Consider the following 17,825-nt stretch of genomic DNA (forward strand, 5'->3'; position numbering starts at 1 on the left):
AGGTCGCTGTAGATACGTGTCAGAGGGAGGAACGTTAATTAAGCTCGAAATTACGAGCAGCCCGTGTACAGTACTTTATTTCCCCCACGATTTAAGCGTATTGTTAGGGCGTGTTAATAGCGGAGGATAATTAACTCTTTTTGGATCACGCCACCGGCCCAGATAACTTCCATAAATGCTCGCCAATGTGATTCGCATTGCGGCACCGTAATTTCGCATGGACCACCTAAACGATCGGCGAATTTCGGTAATCGAGTTGGATATCGAGAAAAAAAAAAAACGCGTTCCGGTTGCTCGTAGTATGCGGAAAACAAAGCGCATGTTGGACGCATCGATCGCCGACCTTACGACCTGGTGGCCAAGTCGTTTTGCCAGCGCACGAATGAATAACTGAACGAGCTTCCAGGAACGGTATGCGGCCAGTGAAAAGTTGATGAGACAACTTTGGATTTGTTCTACATTCTCGGCGGACGGCTCGCCGGGCTGCGACCGTTTTACGACGAAACCTATAGGTACCATCCGGCACACGGCAACTAGAAGTAAGAAACTCGGGGTGCGGGTAATTGAAATTTTTCTTTCTCGGGTGAACGGCCGGCTGTTGCTCCGCCCCCGGGAGAAGGAATTAAAAGAGCGGGAGGAAACGCGCCGTGCTTCTTGTTTGTCTCTTGCGTTTCATCGTATGGAAAACTTTACGATCTTTCATAACGGTAGAAGAGGCGGTCGAACTTCTTTCGTATGTTGAGTGAGTACATATATGTCGAGAGCTTTAACGTTATTACATCGCGAATCGAATATACAGCAGACTCGGAGCCAAAACCGCGAAGCTCGCAAGGATATCTCTGTGGAGAGGATTTTCTCTCTCGCTTAGCCGGCAAACATTCGACGCGTCGTTCCGATCGGCCGGAAACCGACGAATCGAACGAACCAGAGGAACTGCAGGCCGAGGAAGGAATCGCAGGGAATACCGGGCAGGAAATCGCGGAAAGGGCGGTATACGAGGCGCGCGCGAGCTTTCGTATCGGCGCTCGAAGAAGGTAGCCGAACCCTAAACGCGGTAGAATCCTTGGAATCCATCGCCACGCCGGCACCGCCGCAAAAGTTTCAGTTATTTCGGCGTGTTCGAGCTCGTGCCGGGTATCATTTCACGGATGCCTGGTGAGCGTACTCGCCAGTCGCATTTTGGTATTCCGCTGGCAGTTTTGCGGTCGACTAGGTGACGATGCTGTCGCAGTTGGTGCTGGCGACGCGTTTTGCGGGGCTCGCGGTTGTTGCGCAGTGCTACGAATCGCCGCTAGCACGCTAAATGCTTTGAGCTTTACGCCGCTATGGTGTACCGCAAATATCGTCGGAACCTTTCCATAAATGGATCTCGACCAGCCGCGAGCTGTGCTGAGAATAACGACTGTACGTCGCGCAAACGCTTCGCTTCACTATAATTAAACTCGTCGCTCCGCCCGCTGTTGGAAGAAAAAACGATAGTACTCGCGTTCTAGCGATTTTATTCCTATTCTCGCAGGGCCATGCGAAAATTGTCACTGCCCGCTTTTCTCTGTTAACATCAATCGCCATTACGGAAACGTAGACGGTCTGTCGTGCTGCGTTCCATTATTTAGCGCTAACTTCGTTGTTGGAAAAGTAAATTTTCATTGCGAATTTGCACCACTACGAATTGTCGCTAGTCCGACAAATATTTTCCCGTTTGTTATGTAATTGTGCGAACAGCGAGAATCGGTCACGATCTTCTGCACGATCCACTGGGATCGAAAGCATCCAAGAATGATTCGTCGGATCTTCCCTCTGGTTTTGCTAGTTGAAATTTCACGACGCGCACTGTCACGGAGTCGTCTGGTGCGACAAGAAATCACGCGAGCGCGAAATGAGTCGTTTTTTCGATAGGGTGCCGGTTTGGCCGGTGGTAGGTTTATTCGTCCAAAGTACCTCGTTTCGCGATGCTATCGGTTTGGAATCGTAGAGCCAACAAGCCCCAAGCGACGTGATCGCGTGTATCGTGCTACTTTTGTCACAAATCAGCGCACATAATTTCAAAGGACCGCTAAACCTGCCACTTTCCTTCTTTGATTCGACGCACGATCGACATAAGTAAAGAGAAATTGCCCTCTAGCGTGTCGGGACGTGAAATCTTAGGCTTTAGGCTGCGTGCGAATGATAATCGAAGAATACGTATCTGACGTTATACGTTTAATGTCATTACAGTAATTACAATGCAACGATAACTTTGAGTTTATGAATCGAGGCGATTATTCTAACGCTGATAGTTTTGCCTAGTTTTTGTTCGTTTCGAAAGTAAACGATACGCGAAGATTCTGGACAAAACGAACGTGAAAGAATGTGGATGTATGTAGGTCAGCTCGCGGTGACAATAGCGCTTCGAGGAAGAGTTTATTCGTTTCGTCGTTGAACGAACGCCCTGATGGATTCCTCGGAAATTCCGCCGCAGACTACGAAGGCGAGGACTAAATAAACTCGTCCATCGACTACGATGGAATTAATACCGATTTCACTCACCACTACCGTCGATGTCTCTTTCGACCAAGAGAGTAGAATTTGCATAGAATTCACTGTTTTGTTGATTCGGTAAGTCAAACTGTCAGCGTGAATTAATCCTCGAGTAGTTTCCGACAAATTACCGGTTCTCGCCAAATCGATCCTTTGTCCTGTAGAAACAAACGAGAACAAATTTATCAACATCTCTTCGAAGTACCTACATGAATTCCTAATTTCGTTCGACTTCTCGAGTTTTGTCGAGTCTCTTCAGAGACAGTTTAGACTTTGGTTTGCGTAAAGTGGATATATTTTTTCCTCTTTTCCAATCGAAACACCTTTTTTCTCGTCCTCTTTCAACTACCACTCAAAGCATGGGCGAAACGAGAAGAAAATTGCTGAAACCTTTGATCGGCAATTGGTCCTTCGCGTCGCATGAAGGCGTCTCCGAGGGTCTAGCGTGTTTAACATCGCAGCGCAGTCGATATTCCGAGATTTCCCCTGAGAAGGGCGCAACTTAAACACTTTCCACTTTAAAACCCATTTCTATCGTATCACATATTGTCCATGATCGAATCCTCTTTTACGCTCGTCTCTCGTGCCTCCTCCCATTTTCTCTCTCTTTTCCCATTCTCTCTCGCGTGGTCTTCATCCCTTCGGCGCTTCACCCCTTTTCTTCATTTCCCTCGACGAAGTCGCATCCACGCTCCCCTATCCCTTTATCTTTGCTCGTCCGTACATCTCGGTTCTTATCTCGGATGTAATCACCGCCGAGTCGCCGGGTTAGGTTAAGTGCTCGCCGACACGGGGAATCCTGGTAAGAGTTGCATACTCGTTGGAAGCACTCGTTCCCCGCAACGTCCTCGCAAACTTACGAGGGTGAAAATCTCGTGGCCGGTAACTTTGATGGGTTGTAACGGCGTCGAAGATACGACCTATGATTCTCCGGTAGGCTACACGGAAGTTGGCCTGTAAAGCGAACCGTGGAACGAGGGATGGCAAGAGAGAGCCAGCCTGAATGACGATGTCGAGGTAGTTCCGGCGAAAACGATTAATGAACGGCCGAGGTATCGCCAGGCGAACTTGTGAAACCGTGCAACCTCGTAGCTGTCCTGGTTTGTCCATTGACTGTTTTAATCGATTTCCTTTCACAGATTCCGCTTTTTTTTCGAGACGGTTAAAAGACGTATTCGAGACGACGGAAGTCCATTTTATCGCTTCCGGATAATTCTGCCTATAAAGAAGATCATCGTGGACTCTTAACTTTCCTTGAAATCTGACGGCGACGATATTTCGTCGAGGATTCAGCCGATAAAAGCCACGAGGAGCTAAAAATGTTCGCTGGAGAAGGGCTCGTTTTAATGCATTGTTACGAGAATTTCATCCGGTTTGACCGACGATATAATTGGATCAACTGGACGAAACAGCAGATTTAATTGACATTGCATAATTAAGCCCTTGGACATTATTTTCATTGTTCAATGCTCGTTTGGTACAGAACGATTACGAGTTCTAAGTTTCTTCTTTATTGGCTCGTTTTAACCGAGTTCTTCCCAATTTAGCGAAGAAAGCCATACGCAATATTGTGATATTCTTATCCGCAAAGTATTCCATACTTGTCACGATCATTTTCGATTAGTTCAGCCCTCGCGACGAGCGTTCGCAACACCCATTTCGTTTTGAAAGCTGGTGATTAAGGGAAAAAAAGATTGGCGGGCGGTCGCCAGGTAACAGAGCACGGGCAGAGGCTTCTCGACGAGAAAGAGCAAACATTGCGATTGCGAAGCGTTCGCGAGGGCCATTCGACGATCCTTTTCACAGGTCTGTTTCAATTTTGTTGGTGAAACGTCATCGACTGACCTCGGGTTCGTTCCCTTTTAGCCTGGAATTCTGTTGCCATCGGCCACCACTGCAGTTTGGCGAGGGAACCTTGACGGTAATAATTAACGTGTTCATCATCGTGCCGCAAGGACACGCGAACGGATTTCGTGACGAATAGACGCGCGGTGCTCTTGTGTACGTCGCTGAAAGGGCTCCGGGGTCAGTGTTGACGCGAATATGCATTTGCGACGAGATCCGCGCTGACAATGCGCGCAGGAAGCTGCACGGGCAAGACCGGATGCCAAATGACACGATTAAGTGACACGCGGACGTGATATTTTGAAAGTAACGCGACAGCGTCGAGGAACCGTACGACCATCTTTCATCGTTGCTACACGTTTCAAACAGCGTCGACTGCGAATGATCAGTCTACTCTGCTCGGATCTACACGTTCGAAAGATGCTAAATGCGTTTACTCGATTTTCTTGTGAAAGATTATTTCGGCCGAAGTAAAATGGTTGGCACGAGATGAGTGCGCCTAGTCGGAAGTTACGATCGATAAAGTCTCCGCGAATGTTTCAATTTTTGGAAGGCGAAGCTAAACAGCGATAGGGTTCGTTTGGTACAGTACGCGATAGAATCGAGACGGGTAGATTAAGAAGGGGAAAGGGCGTGAGTCGTATGGCCGGGGAAATTTCGACGCGGCAGAAATTTTATGTGGAAGTCAAGCGGACACGAACGAGCGACCGTAATTGGATCGATATGACGGAGACAACTTTATACACCGGTGGCCCTGCAATTTCTATTTTGAATAGCAATCGCCACTCGTTACGTGATACGAGAATACAAAAAGCACAGCCGAATTTTCACAATTGATCGAATCAGCTGCCAGTTGCAATTGAATCGGGTAACCGCGTTTGTTGCCGCATTGTCAAATTACCCGTGAACGCTTACCGATTTGACCTTTTTTTCACTTCGATTCGATGTTTCGGTGCGTTGAAAATATTTGCATATTAGTTTCTCCCTTTGCCGCGTAACTGACGAAACGGTTTACTTCGCTCTCGTATCCTCGCGTTAATAATGATAACAAGAATGCGAATGGAATAGAAGATACATTCGTCGTCAGTGATGCCTAATTCGAATTGTCTTCCGTTAGGGGTTGCTCCGAAATTGCGGCGGACTCCTCCCTGTAGCAACTCGAAATTTGCATCGGACTCGACGCTTGTACCGACACGCTAATTAATTTTCTTGTGTATCAGACGGCCAGCGGATAAAGTTTATCGCGATACGAGCTCGGAGGGCCAGAGACTGTCGGATCACAGAGGTGAAATTGACCACGAACTTTTGGCAATTTCGCCGAAGCGGACAAGTAATAAACTTACTTTCCTCCGTAATTGATTGGAAAGCTCGTAAAGCGATCCCGCCATCAAGGGAAACTCGAACGTCGGCAATTGTTCGCAATAAATAGCGCGCACTTTATTACCGCTGTTGTCACTAATAAACCGAAAAAAGAGCGTCGAGAAATTTGCTGGTGAAATAATCCTTCCGTAGCCGCATATCGCCTTCTCTTTGGGATATGGTCGGCTGTCGGTTCCATCGGTAATTCATCGTAATTATCTCATCGAACGTGGATAAAATCGAAAAATTACGTCGTGTTGCGTAGGAATCGGCAACAAGAGTCAGTTAGTCGACAAATAGGCAGATCGAACGTAGTGGAGTATCACGCAAAAATACTCGACGCGAAGGGAGTGAATCGTACGATTCGCGCATCGCGTAGATCGCTAGAAACTTAATTCGGAAAAAGGAAAGATTTTCTATCCATCGTGGCAAAGTCTTTGTCATACAAGGGGAGGTTAAAGACATCGAGCCATGAAGAATATCGCGGAAGTCCGGAAAAAAAATCGCGGCAGAAATAGCATGTTCGATAAATCCGGGAGATTTCATTTGGTCGTAGTTACCATTTTTCCCGTTCGGTTCATCCGGGTGCGTGCGTCGTTTGTGGCGATAGGTTGGAAATGGAAAGGAACAAGGGATTACAGGGGTAGCAGATATTGGTCAATCCCACCGGCTCAGCGCTAATAACCGTGGAACACGAAGACGAGTTATGACAGGTGGTGTCGTGGGTCGTTCGGTAGGAGGGAATTGCGCGGACGACATGTACCATTGTTCGACTAACCCTCCTCCTTCTCTTCTTCTACTCTCTTCCCCCTACCTCGTTTCACCCTACGCATCCCTTTAATCCCCGTGCGTCTTCTATTAGCAGCGTGTAATCCTGGTCGAAGGTGCTGACGGTTTCCAACCAGTCGGCTCTTTCGCGTAACATACTGAATCCATGTTATGGCGCGCTTCATTGCCGATCACCATGGAAGCGTCGTGAACAGATCGTCGTACGTCAAATGTAGTTCACCTTGCTGCAGTAAAACGCAAGACTCTATGCGGAATAATATCGGCGTTAAAGGCCAATAATCGTAAACGGTGGCGAGCCGTACTCTCTTTTACGAACGTACGCGAATGACGCGCGTACAAAAGGTTGATCTCTCCGAATCCGAGAATCAGTTTTTATTGCGACCCGGTAGCTCCGAAATCTCGAGCAACAAGACCGTTTCGCGGTGAAATCACGGAACAGCCATACGAATACGGTGATATCCCGAGAATCCGATTATTAACCCAAGCACGTTCTAATTTCTCTTCCGAATCGTATCCGATCACTCTTAATCGCGCGTAGATCGTGATTCCTAAGATCGTTCAGGCCAAGAAATCGTAGTTAAGCACCGAACGTGATTACAATTAAATGATCGACCTCTTTGGAAGATATTTGTCGTTTGCTGAAACACGATGCTGGTCGTTTGATCATCACAATCCATGCGGCTGCTCAAAGCGACATAATTATTATCCCCCTGTCCAAAGTTTCTGTTCAAAGTACCGAATCGATTCTCTCCCAGGAAGCGAGCATGAATCGATCAGATCGGTCTCCAGATACGAGCACGTATTTCGCTAATCGATTCGATTCATGCACCGCCTGCTCGGAATTCCAACTACCCTTCGGAAGAATACGTTCGTACACGATAGTAACGACGTAAGCATACGCCGAGGGAACGAACATGAACGACAGACACCCTTTTCGAATACGTGACGCGTGTACTTTGGTCGTACGCTAACGAGTCGGTGGTTTACAGGTGATGATAGCGACACGCTGTGGAGGCTAAGGCTGTCGCGGCGGCTGAAGAAGTGGCGAGGTTGGTGAAAATCGGCGCCGGGAGCGGTCAATCCGGGCAGCGGTAGTGGTGGCGGAACGGCAGGGGTAAGTGCCCTGCTTCACCGATTCTTTTCAAATATCGGTCGAACAACGATCTGTCGTAGTCGTGGAATAGTTGGATTACATTGCCTTTAGAATTAGTCCCGTTTCTCTGTTCGTGATAGGAAAAAAATCTTATTCTCCGTTTAAAGCGGTTAGAGAGAAGGATGGTGAAAATCGTGGCGCGAACGGTCGGATCGCATCGAAAACCTCGTCCAACGTCCGATATCTCTGGTTTGGTACGCGGCAACGAATTTGCTTTGACTCTGAGGCGTAACACGCCTCGTTTCCTCGTAGAGGTTAAACAGTGCGGAGGCCGATCATCACGATTACGAGCAAACGCGAACAAACGAAAAAATCAACGTGTAGGAAGAAATCAGTTCGCGGTTGAGTCGAATAATCGAACCCTTATCGGCTGGTTCGAGTCGGTTCTCGGCAGAATAATCAAGTTGCGCGATAGGAATCGTGGATCAAACGACTGGCGAATCGATTAAGGCACTATCTCACGGCATTATGCCGTTTTCGTGACTACATCGCTCGATAAATGAGGTAAAACAAGCTGGCCGAGACATGCGGTTATCGCGTTCGTGTTACGCGTTCCGGAATTAAGTAGCTCGTTCGGTGCAAATTGAAAATATTGCGATTCAATAACAAGAGAAACGCCTTTTGCTATTTATTGACCGCATTGATTACCAGATGTGGCAAACGTATAATTATATTCGAATGCGCGATTAGATCGTCGGCATAATTTATCGTTGGATTTAATTGAAACGCAAACGCCGTTTGTTGATATCGTTTTACTTCTTGCTATCATTAATTATCGGTGCTTGTGCGTATAATCCGATTCGATCTCCTATCGCTACGATGTCTCGAGGGGATAAGGTTGTGGGAAATTTTAGGCACGCCGCACAAGCATTGTAGATACTCGCCTCGATAAAACAGCGCTTTCAGCGACCTATTAAGTTGGATAAACGACGCATCGGTGAAATCACGCGTTTGTACGGAGTTTAGAGCACAGCAACACAAACAACGCCGAGATACTCGGAGAGGTCGTAACGCGAGTAGATTCCGGAAAAAGGCATGTAAAGCTGAATAATTTCTCGTTGCGCTCGAAACATTGGCCTATTTCCTTCATTATTTACAGTAGCTCTCTTATCGAATTCCACACTACCTAACCTTGCTTACACGTTCGTTAATAATTTACAGATACTATGGGAGCGGGGGTATGGGGGGCGGAGGAGGGCTACAAGCCACGGACCTCCGGCGAAGGCTCGAGCCCCGGTTTTCAGGAAGCGCTTGTCCCCAGAGACCTCGTTCCTTAAGACACGATGGCTCCCAAGCATCCGAGGGGAGCACCCTTGACCAGGAAGAAAGGTAAAGCCTGCCAATTTTCTTTGCCAGCCTAATTTTCTATTTATTTTCTGCGATACTACTAACGCGTAAGAGCGATGACCAGGCAGAGCAAAGTATCTGATCATTCGTAAAGGAACGTTCGACCGGAAGAATTTCTAATTCCGTTCTGGAGCGGTCGAGTTCGCTCGAATCGATCTCGAGAACATATAGCGAGCAGCGAAATCGTTCTAACGCGGGATAAATTCGTTTTTCCGGTAGAGTTGACTTGCAAGCGGCTCTCGCTTCCGGTCAACCCACGTGTACGGGTTCCCGGCCGTGCAGACGACAGGCGAACGAGGGGAATGGACAAGAGAAAGGTTCGAGGTGCTCGAACGGCGGATCGGGCGTAATCGGGAAGCTACGGCTCTCCGTCGCAAGACCTATCAACACAGCTGAAAAGGAGGAAGGAGTCAATGGGAAAAGGCATCGATTTCGATGGTGTCGCAGGGATATCCGATGGATCGCGGATGTGGCAACGAGGACCCTGCTCCTCGGTATCGTGCTTTTCGTCACGCCAGGTACGTTTCGTGAAGATTTAATTTCTTTACTCTTTTGTTTTTTTTTTTTTTTTTTGATGGAGAGAAAATTGTGATTGTCGAATAAATCGTCACGCGAGGGGATCGGAGACGGCACAATCGTTCGTGCTTGCCGCTCGAATTGTCGAGCACGCGTTTGTTTCATTACCGTTTACCGGTTTCTCGAGTTGTACATTAATTAGCGAAGCTCGGTAATCAGAACAAGCCTACAGGGTCACGGTAATAGCTTTCCATCGTCTCTCAAGTACGATCGACCGATCGATCTTGAATTCAGTGTGGCGTGGTTGGATGCGCGTGGGCCAGACCCGTAATGACGTCGATTGAGATCGAGCAGAGAGTTTCCGTCGAGATACCTCTCGTAATTGGTAATACATATCTGCACCATAGCGTACAATTACGCGTGCATTCGGTTGTTCGCTCATGCGTTTCGCTATCGAGTCTAGAGATTCTGTCGAACGCCGAACCGATTGATTTCTCGGGTTATTCGTAGACACGAACGTTATATTCGGCTGTTTTTGCCGAAGAGCCGATCTTTTGCTCTCTTTTTATTCTTTCTACCGGTGCAATTGTCTTCGACGTTTCTCCGAACCGTCATGTCGTCGTTCTATATTTTCCCGTCAAACCCAGGGTTGTTTGTCACCGCGAGCGACGTACATCGCGACCATTGCAATTTCAAAGAAGCTGTCTTGGCGGATGAAATAAATGTTCCCGAACGTCACTAAGAGAGAGGAATCGTTTTTCCTTGGTGATGGAATAATCATTCGCGGCGACTAAATATTTTACGAAAAATCTCTTTGTTAACGCGAACGAACGCTTTGTAGATCGATCGGACAAATATGACAAAAATTCGCAACGATGTCGCTTAACGATTGGAAAGAGCATTCCACGAAACAGGCGGACGAGAGAAAACGATTGAGCGAAAGCCTATTTTTCGCGTAACCGCGTTTATTTACGACTGTTACGTGGAAGCATGAAAAGCCGCGGCGCATTTAACTGATTTACCACGACGAGATGAATAAAGTGACGTCAATGCCTGCTCGTTCCAAAGGATGTTTTCCCTTTTTTTAATTTGCTTTCCACGCTCGTTAGTTTCATCGGCGAAAACAATTTCATTAAAACTCCGTCTCTCCTTCTGGAAAGCTTGTTCAACGCGAGCACGATGTATCCTGCTAATGACGCGTATACAGAACTGAAAAACATCGATGCGATTAAAGCTCTTTTTTATTACTGTCTCTTCTCGATGAATCGAAAAAGCATTTTTTCTCCGGAGAGGGCCGATATCTCTACGTCGCTACAGAACCGAGGTTTAGCGAGATTCTCGTTCGTACGAGAAGGAAAACTATCGCAAAAATTGCCGGCGAATGAACAAGATGAAAAGAAAGAACGGCATCAGGGAGAGACGGGGAAAAGGGAATCGCGAGGAAAATTAGCGGAAAAGTTGTTTAATACAGAAAGTTGAGTAAGTCATGGAGAACGAACAAAGACGGCCATTGTGATCGCCATTTGCACGGCTTCGGAGACGGCCATCGTTTTCGTTTCGCCTAGCAACTTTCCGAGTTAATGTCCGTCATTTATTTATTTCCCAATTATTTTCCGCCGGACCTTTCGACCTTCGTCTCGCAACTTAGCCGCTCGCAAAGTGCCCCTTCAACTTCTCCGCTGCTCCCAGCCAGTTTTTAAATTGATTCCGCCGGACGAATGGGCTCACTGGGGCATGTAATTTGCCTGAAAAGGCCAGTCTCGCCGTTTAAGAAGACTCCCTACGTACGCAAACGAACTTAGTTCCGCCGATAGGTTCCCGCGATCAAAGGGAGTTCGTGGTGCCAGTCACCGCCCTTGACTAGCATCTTCCGATTATTTCTTCCGGATCATCGTTGTTGATTTCGAACAAAGTAGAGTAAGTATCATCCGCGGACGCATTCGGGTACGATTAAGTTGCTCTCCAGATTACTGAAACTGATGGAGTTCGAGGAACGGCACATAGTTGCCATAAATTACGCGTACTTGAGGCATCCGCGCATGTTGACGACCAACGATTACAGTTTCTTCCTCGTAGCTGTCTTCAAAGCAGCCCAGATGGCAAGCGATGAAACGAGTTGTAAATGACGTTGTCCCTTCTTCGAGGGTACGTTGCCCTTTCCTAAAGCCCGTTCCACACGGCAAACGACACGTAGCGAAGCTACGCGAGCTGGTCGATCGATCGAGCCGAGTGAAAAAACTTGTCTGATGTTTGCAACATAGCACCGAGTCGAACGCATTTTCGTAGCACTCTTCGGCCACTCCGCTGCGCTCGACGATTTCGCGTCGACTTGCCGACCGATAAACCACACGGAGCTCGAACCCGAGGTCGTTCACTCAGTTACTGAATATATACTTAACCAAGGGGCATCCAATTACGCTAAATAATTAAAACCTATACTCGAAGCGAAAGTTAGTCGAGACGGGAGAATGCTCGTTAGCCCTTGGTTAATTGCTTCGTCCGTGTCATCCCGTCTGCGTCCGAAAGCTGTCGCGTTCTCGTGTGTGAATGGAGCTTAAGCTTAACCATTTGCACCTTGCACACGATATGCCGATCGAGTGCTTCCTTAATTTCACGGTTCGCCGCTAACTGAAAATTTGAAGACGAAGATGAGAAGCTCCTTACAAGCTTCCTCGCATCTTCGATTTCTCCTTGGAGTTGCCGTAGAGCGATAAAACCAGCACCGTATCTTGGTACGCGTGCCTTTGCGTATTCAATTGTGTGTCGTATGCATGTCATCCAGAGCATGGAAGGAGTGGTTCCGTGGTATTCGATGGACCTAAAGCTGGAACACGGTAAAACGCTGTCGAAAGTAGGAGAAAAAAGGGATCATGAAAATAGGCGATGCCATTTGGCCGAGGTCGGTATGAACATTTTCGCTTTAGACTTTTCTCTTTCTCGCGGTTCATCGACGATCAACGTTTTCGCTAGTAGAACGGCCGAGCATGTGGGGTCCTTTATAGGGCAAGCAGTAGAACAATACAAGCGGTCGGACAAACAGACAACGCGCGAGAAAAAAAACACGAAGATGAAGGGACTTTGTCAAAGAAACGATGTTCTCCCACGTACCTACGTACGTACCTACGTCTATGTATACCGCTGTAACGCGTCTGTGATGCATCCACGAACAACGCCAACGTGCCAGTAATCTGGACAATAGGCAGAACGAGGATAGAAAGAAAGCTCGAGTGGCGATCAAAGTCGCGCACTCGACGGCGCCGAAGACAAGGGCGCTCCATCCACCGCTTTCGAAACTAATCTTCGACTCTGTTCTCTTTTTGCGCTTTGTTTACTCCGTTTATCCGCCATTTTTCCTCGCGTTCTCTTTTCCAACTTTTACTTCCTATCCTTGGTCAAACATTCTATAAGGATAAAGAGAGAATACTGTAGGTGGACAGATCTTCAACCGTTTACGGAAAAAGATGGAGTAATTTGCGGTGTACCACGGCTGGGAAATCGGGAAGGATCAGACCGGTTCTGCTCGACGAGTCCTTTCTTCCTGGTAGTAATTTTTCATCCCCCGGCACGAAGACGCACGCGCCCAAGAGAGGTTCCACAGGCTCGTAAGCCATTGTTCCGCGAACGAAGACAATTTTCACATCGCTTTCACACTGCTGCGGCTTCTCTTCGGAAATTCTCATTTAGTTTTTTGGGCGGACGCCCGCTTCGAACGCCCTCGGCGCTGTTATCTACGCCACGTACGCGGTTCTTCGGATTTTTCCGCTTTTTCCCCGGATGAACGGTGGCTTGCCGGTGAAAAAAGGATCAGGCAAAAAGCGGCTACACCCTAGTCTAACACGGTCTTCGTTTTGCCTTCTTTGTCTTTCTCCATCCTATTTCCCCGCATAAAGATTTAGATCTTATTCCGTTTCGATCGATACAGCTTCGTTTCCGTTTCGTCGTGAACCGCGAAAAGGCGTTAGCATCGCGTCTCCACCGCAAGTCAAACTGTTTTTGCACAAATGGTGTACTACGTATGTGTATGGTGGAAAATTGAACGATTGCCGACAAATAAAAACAGTTGCTTCGGAGAGCGGGCCACTCCCAGCTGGAACTTGGTAATCACAGTAATGGGACACAAATGTTCGTTGGGCGTTCCTCGGTTCGTATTATTATGCGCAATGAGTACGGGACTTGATATAAGAGGATTGTCCCGAGCCAGATACGAGGTGAACGTTTCGCTTGTTTCGTATGATATCGATAACTTTGACAAGCCGTTATTAGCAATGCTAATGACACCGCCGTTTCTGCTTATCGCGGTCAGCACTCTTTCGAGCTTGCAGTTTACTCGAAGCTCAAGTCGCTTTTATTTCTCAGAGCGTTAGGAATTTGTGTATTTTGAAGGAAAAACGAGAGGGAAAGGGAGGGTTATAGGTTCCAGGAAGAAAGAGGGAGAAGGGTGCTGGTATCATCTGTCTTTACTCTACCCGATTGGAATATCAGCAGATTTCAGTAAAAATGTGCCGTTTGGCCGATGTAGGATTTTTAGACGCTTCGTTAACGAGGTACGAGAGAAATAATGACAGTGATTCGTACGTGGATCGCACGGCACTACAACACGTTCGTTTACTTAATAACCGCGAAAAAAATATTGCAGAGAGCTTTGTCACGCATATCTGTAGATGCGACAAACGGATCACATTCGTACGCGGTCTGATTCAAAGAGAATTCGTAGCAAACTCGGATCTGTTGTTCAAATGGAACTGTGCCACTGTCGTGACAGTTCGATACCAGTTTTTCGTAACCGTTTCTGAACTCTTTCACGCAAATTTCCGAAGTGTCCTTAAAGTTGGCTGACTCTCGCGTGACGTCGTCATTGCGAGAATCCAGTTCTGCCGAGCGGAAACCGCGACGCGCTTGTTCGTTCGTTCAATTGTTTCTTTGGAACGTACGGTTACGCTTTTGCTCGCATAATAGCAAGGAGACTTAAAAGGAAGGAAGGGTCGCGAAAATACGAACGCAGAAGTTGCCTCGGTAAATCACGAAGTTGGTCGACTGCGCGACCTGTAACTCGGCGGAAAAGTTAAGGGGGCGCGAAAGTCAGCCGGCAGACTTGCGAAACATCTATCGGCCGTCGTAGAGACGCGACGGAGTTGGCAAGTTTTCGCAGAAATACCGCGGCGGAATGTGACGAGTACGCGACGGCGCTCGGACGAGTTTCTTTGTGGAGAAAGTTGGCGGCGATTCGAGGGAGCGGCGAGTAAAGATGTTTGAAATGTTGTGTTTCAGGTCTCTGTCACCAGGACGCGGTGCATATTACGGCAATCCTGGGGGAGAGCGTTGTCTTCAACTGTCACGTAGAGTTCCCCGGTGAGCACCCAGTGCCCTACGTTCTCCAATGGGAGAAGAAGGTAGGCGATACGGTACGATATCGGACGACAACCTCTGCTCTCTATATCCGTGAGTTAAGTACGTGGGCCCCGCTCGACACCTTACCAGTAACCTGCGTTCTGGTATCGGCGATCGTATCACTGCACCGTCTTTCGACAAACTTTCTGATCGCATACCGATTCTTTGCTTTGCCGGGCTGAAAATTCGATGAAATCGTCGCGACTCGATTGGATCGTTAAATCACAGATTTCTTCTTAGTTCGCTGGTCGAACGTTGTGTAATTAGGAATTGGAGCATGATACCGGACGTCGGTGATGCCGGCGAAGAGAGTCTTGTGCACGAATGAATAGCGCTCTCGCGCAAGCTACGCGACCGAATCTTTTTTTATCGCTTTTTTTGCAAGCGACAGTTCCGTTCACCGGCTGTTCCGTATATCGTATATCTCTTCATGATCGTCTCTCCGCGAACCCTTCCAATTTTCTCGACGCCTAAACTCAGTACCAAGCAACGTACCTTCCGATTTTTTTCGCGTTGGAAACCGATTCGCGGGTTCTTCACGTTTGTTTCTGTGCCCACAAATCCAAATGGACGAATGCGACACGTTGGTATCGGTGTGCAACGGAAATAAACACGGTCGTATCGTATCGTAGACGCGGCACGAGCCAATACCGTTTGGTACGATACCGTTTTGTGTACCATTTGGAAAGCGCAGCTTTCCCTCGGACGCGATAAGCAACGAAGGTATCCAGGTGCGCGCAACCCGCATCGTTCGATTCTGAAATACGCGCGAGCAATTTATGGAGGTCGGTAGAGGATCGAAATGACCATGCTAGGCGATATTCGATCGTTAAAGCGACCCGTTACTTTGGGGGTTTTATGCGTTCGCGTGGGCGGCATCGCGGCACTTTATTGCGGAAAGCTCGGTGAAAAATGCGGCGATACCAGAGACAGGATCGGTAACAGGAAGCGGGGCCCCGTGAGCACACATTACGTTTCTTAAAGCATATTGCGATGATTGTCGACGATACTTTGAATTGTTTATTCGATGATTTGTTGGCTTACGTGCTTACGTTTTTTCGTTTTGGTTGGAATCGGCGGCGAACGGGACACGCCTCTCGTTCCCAGCTGGAGCGGAATACGCCATTGGCTTTCCGTTCGCGTAGTTTAAACTAACGTTACGTATTATCGATATATCGTTATTGTATATTTTGTTGCCACGATACTGTATTACTTGGTATATACGTATGTATCTGATCCGGACTGGAGAGGGCAGAGCACGTTTTCTACGTCGATCAACAACAAAGTCATCCGATCACACGTTCTCTCAGGCAACGACCCAGTAGCCGACTATAGTTGGAATCATTCGCGCAAATCTGTATAACCGTCTCTCTTTCATTCACACGCATCCCACGCGAATCATCGTAACGCGACCATGACGTTCGCTTGGCGTCGCGGCATCGCGTCGCGTAGCGGTCCTGAAAAGAACGCGCGACACTTTGCGTCTCCTTTGTTCGCATGTCACCACCGTCGAACAGCAAGTTGGTTTCATCCGCAGCATCGTGGTCGGTTAATTAACGCGGATTCTAAATTGACGGTTTCCCCTCCCGATCTGCCGCCGTCGATCGATATAGTTGGCGCTAGTTTCCAATGTGAACATCGACTCGTCGACCAGACGAGCGGCGACCAATTAATTTTTTATTAAGTCGCGCGTCATCACAACGATCGACGTAGCGTCGCCCGTTTTCGCGGCCGAGCCGCCGCGGCGCCGCGCCACGCCGTTGCGCGACTCCTCTTTTATCATGGAGAGTTCGTTGCACCGTTTTGAGAGGGAAGGAGAAAGTCTCGTTCCTCGTCTCGCGTTCGCCCTATCCCCGATATCTTGTGATCCTACCACCTGTCCAACGACTCGATCATAAGCCATCTATGAATCTTTTGCCTTCCTCTTTGGGCTGCTACGATAATCTGTTCAATCTGTGAGTCACGTTTCTGACTGTCTATCAAAGTCTAGCTCGAAACAGCGTTTCCGCATTACGGTCCCCACGATTGACGAGCTTGAAACTTGCATCGCATTCATTGCTCGTTTCCTTCCGTTTGATTCGCTCGACGTCCTTCGAATCACGCTTTTGGAAACTGTGCAACAGCGATTTCTGGTACGTAACGTTGAAATGACGTTGGATGTTTTACGAGGACGTCGAATCTTTTACGAACCCCGTCGAGCTTGTCAATCGGTAGACAATAATACGGGGTAATGCGCTTTCACTTCCTGTCGGAGGCGGGAAATCAGAAAATCACGTCTCTGTCTCTCTAACATCTGGTGCTTTTGCATGAACGAGGAACGCGGTCGATCGGCTCGCAGGGATTCGCTGGCGTTCGTTGGACACGTCGACCTTTCTAATCGGCGTGAAAGGCGGGGGAAGTGAGAGTCCCCGATCCCTCGGGAAAGCCGGCGATTTCTGTCGGGCAGGCCGAGGCCCGTACGCGAGCATGACCTCGTATTTAACATGCCACAAGACGAATGGCCTTGTATCGTCAGTGTAGCATTAAAAGATTGTAGCTGTGCCTGCGATGCATTATCTCGTCTTTACGAACCAGTCGCACCCTGCATGCCGTAGTTTCCGCGGGACTAATCCCAGAGTCACGTCTGGACGTATGTTGCGTTGCTTCCCTTTGTGTCGTTGCTCTTTAATCCTCTCCCACGGCCATGAAATACTGGAAACAAACGAACCTGGATAATTTCTCGACTTAAAAACCCAACAGACTTTGTTCCCCTGTGATCGCGTTCGCTCGCGTCAACGTTTAGGATGAAACAAAAGCTGAGTCTTGGATTACCCGGAGACGCGGTAATCGACTGGTGGAAAGTTTTTGTCGGTAAACAAAACGCAAAGCGAGTGAGTCGCGCGTTCACCGCCGAGTGACACCGGATTTCGGG

General features: G+C 48.1%; 1 protein-coding gene across 22 annotated transcripts in view; it reads left to right on the forward strand.

Annotated features, from left to right (window-relative positions):
• Positions 1–17,825, forward strand: part of LOC139989767 (protein turtle) — a 156,689-nt gene that overhangs the window by 103,227 nt on the left and 35,637 nt on the right. For 19 of the 22 annotated variants that reach the window (XR_011800404.1, XR_011800405.1, XM_072008335.1 and 16 more), the window contains 4 exons: positions 7,500–7,624; positions 8,825–8,992; positions 9,230–9,528; positions 14,795–14,928. Coding sequence is in view for 20 of the 22 variants with exons in the window: in XM_072008335.1 (XP_071864436.1) it covers positions 8,844–8,992; positions 9,230–9,528; positions 14,795–14,928 (582 nt within the window). In the remaining 2 variants the exon portion in view is untranslated. The remainder of the gene's footprint in view (positions 1–7,499; positions 7,625–8,824; positions 8,993–9,229; positions 9,529–14,794; positions 14,929–17,825) is intronic. The other 3 variants (XM_072008339.1, XM_072008342.1, XM_072008345.1) reach the window with 1 other exon arrangement.

Source organism: Bombus fervidus, chromosome 8 (assembly GCF_041682495.2).
Source record: "Bombus fervidus isolate BK054 chromosome 8, iyBomFerv1, whole genome shotgun sequence".
Taxonomy (NCBI): domain Eukaryota; kingdom Metazoa; phylum Arthropoda; class Insecta; order Hymenoptera; family Apidae; genus Bombus; species Bombus fervidus.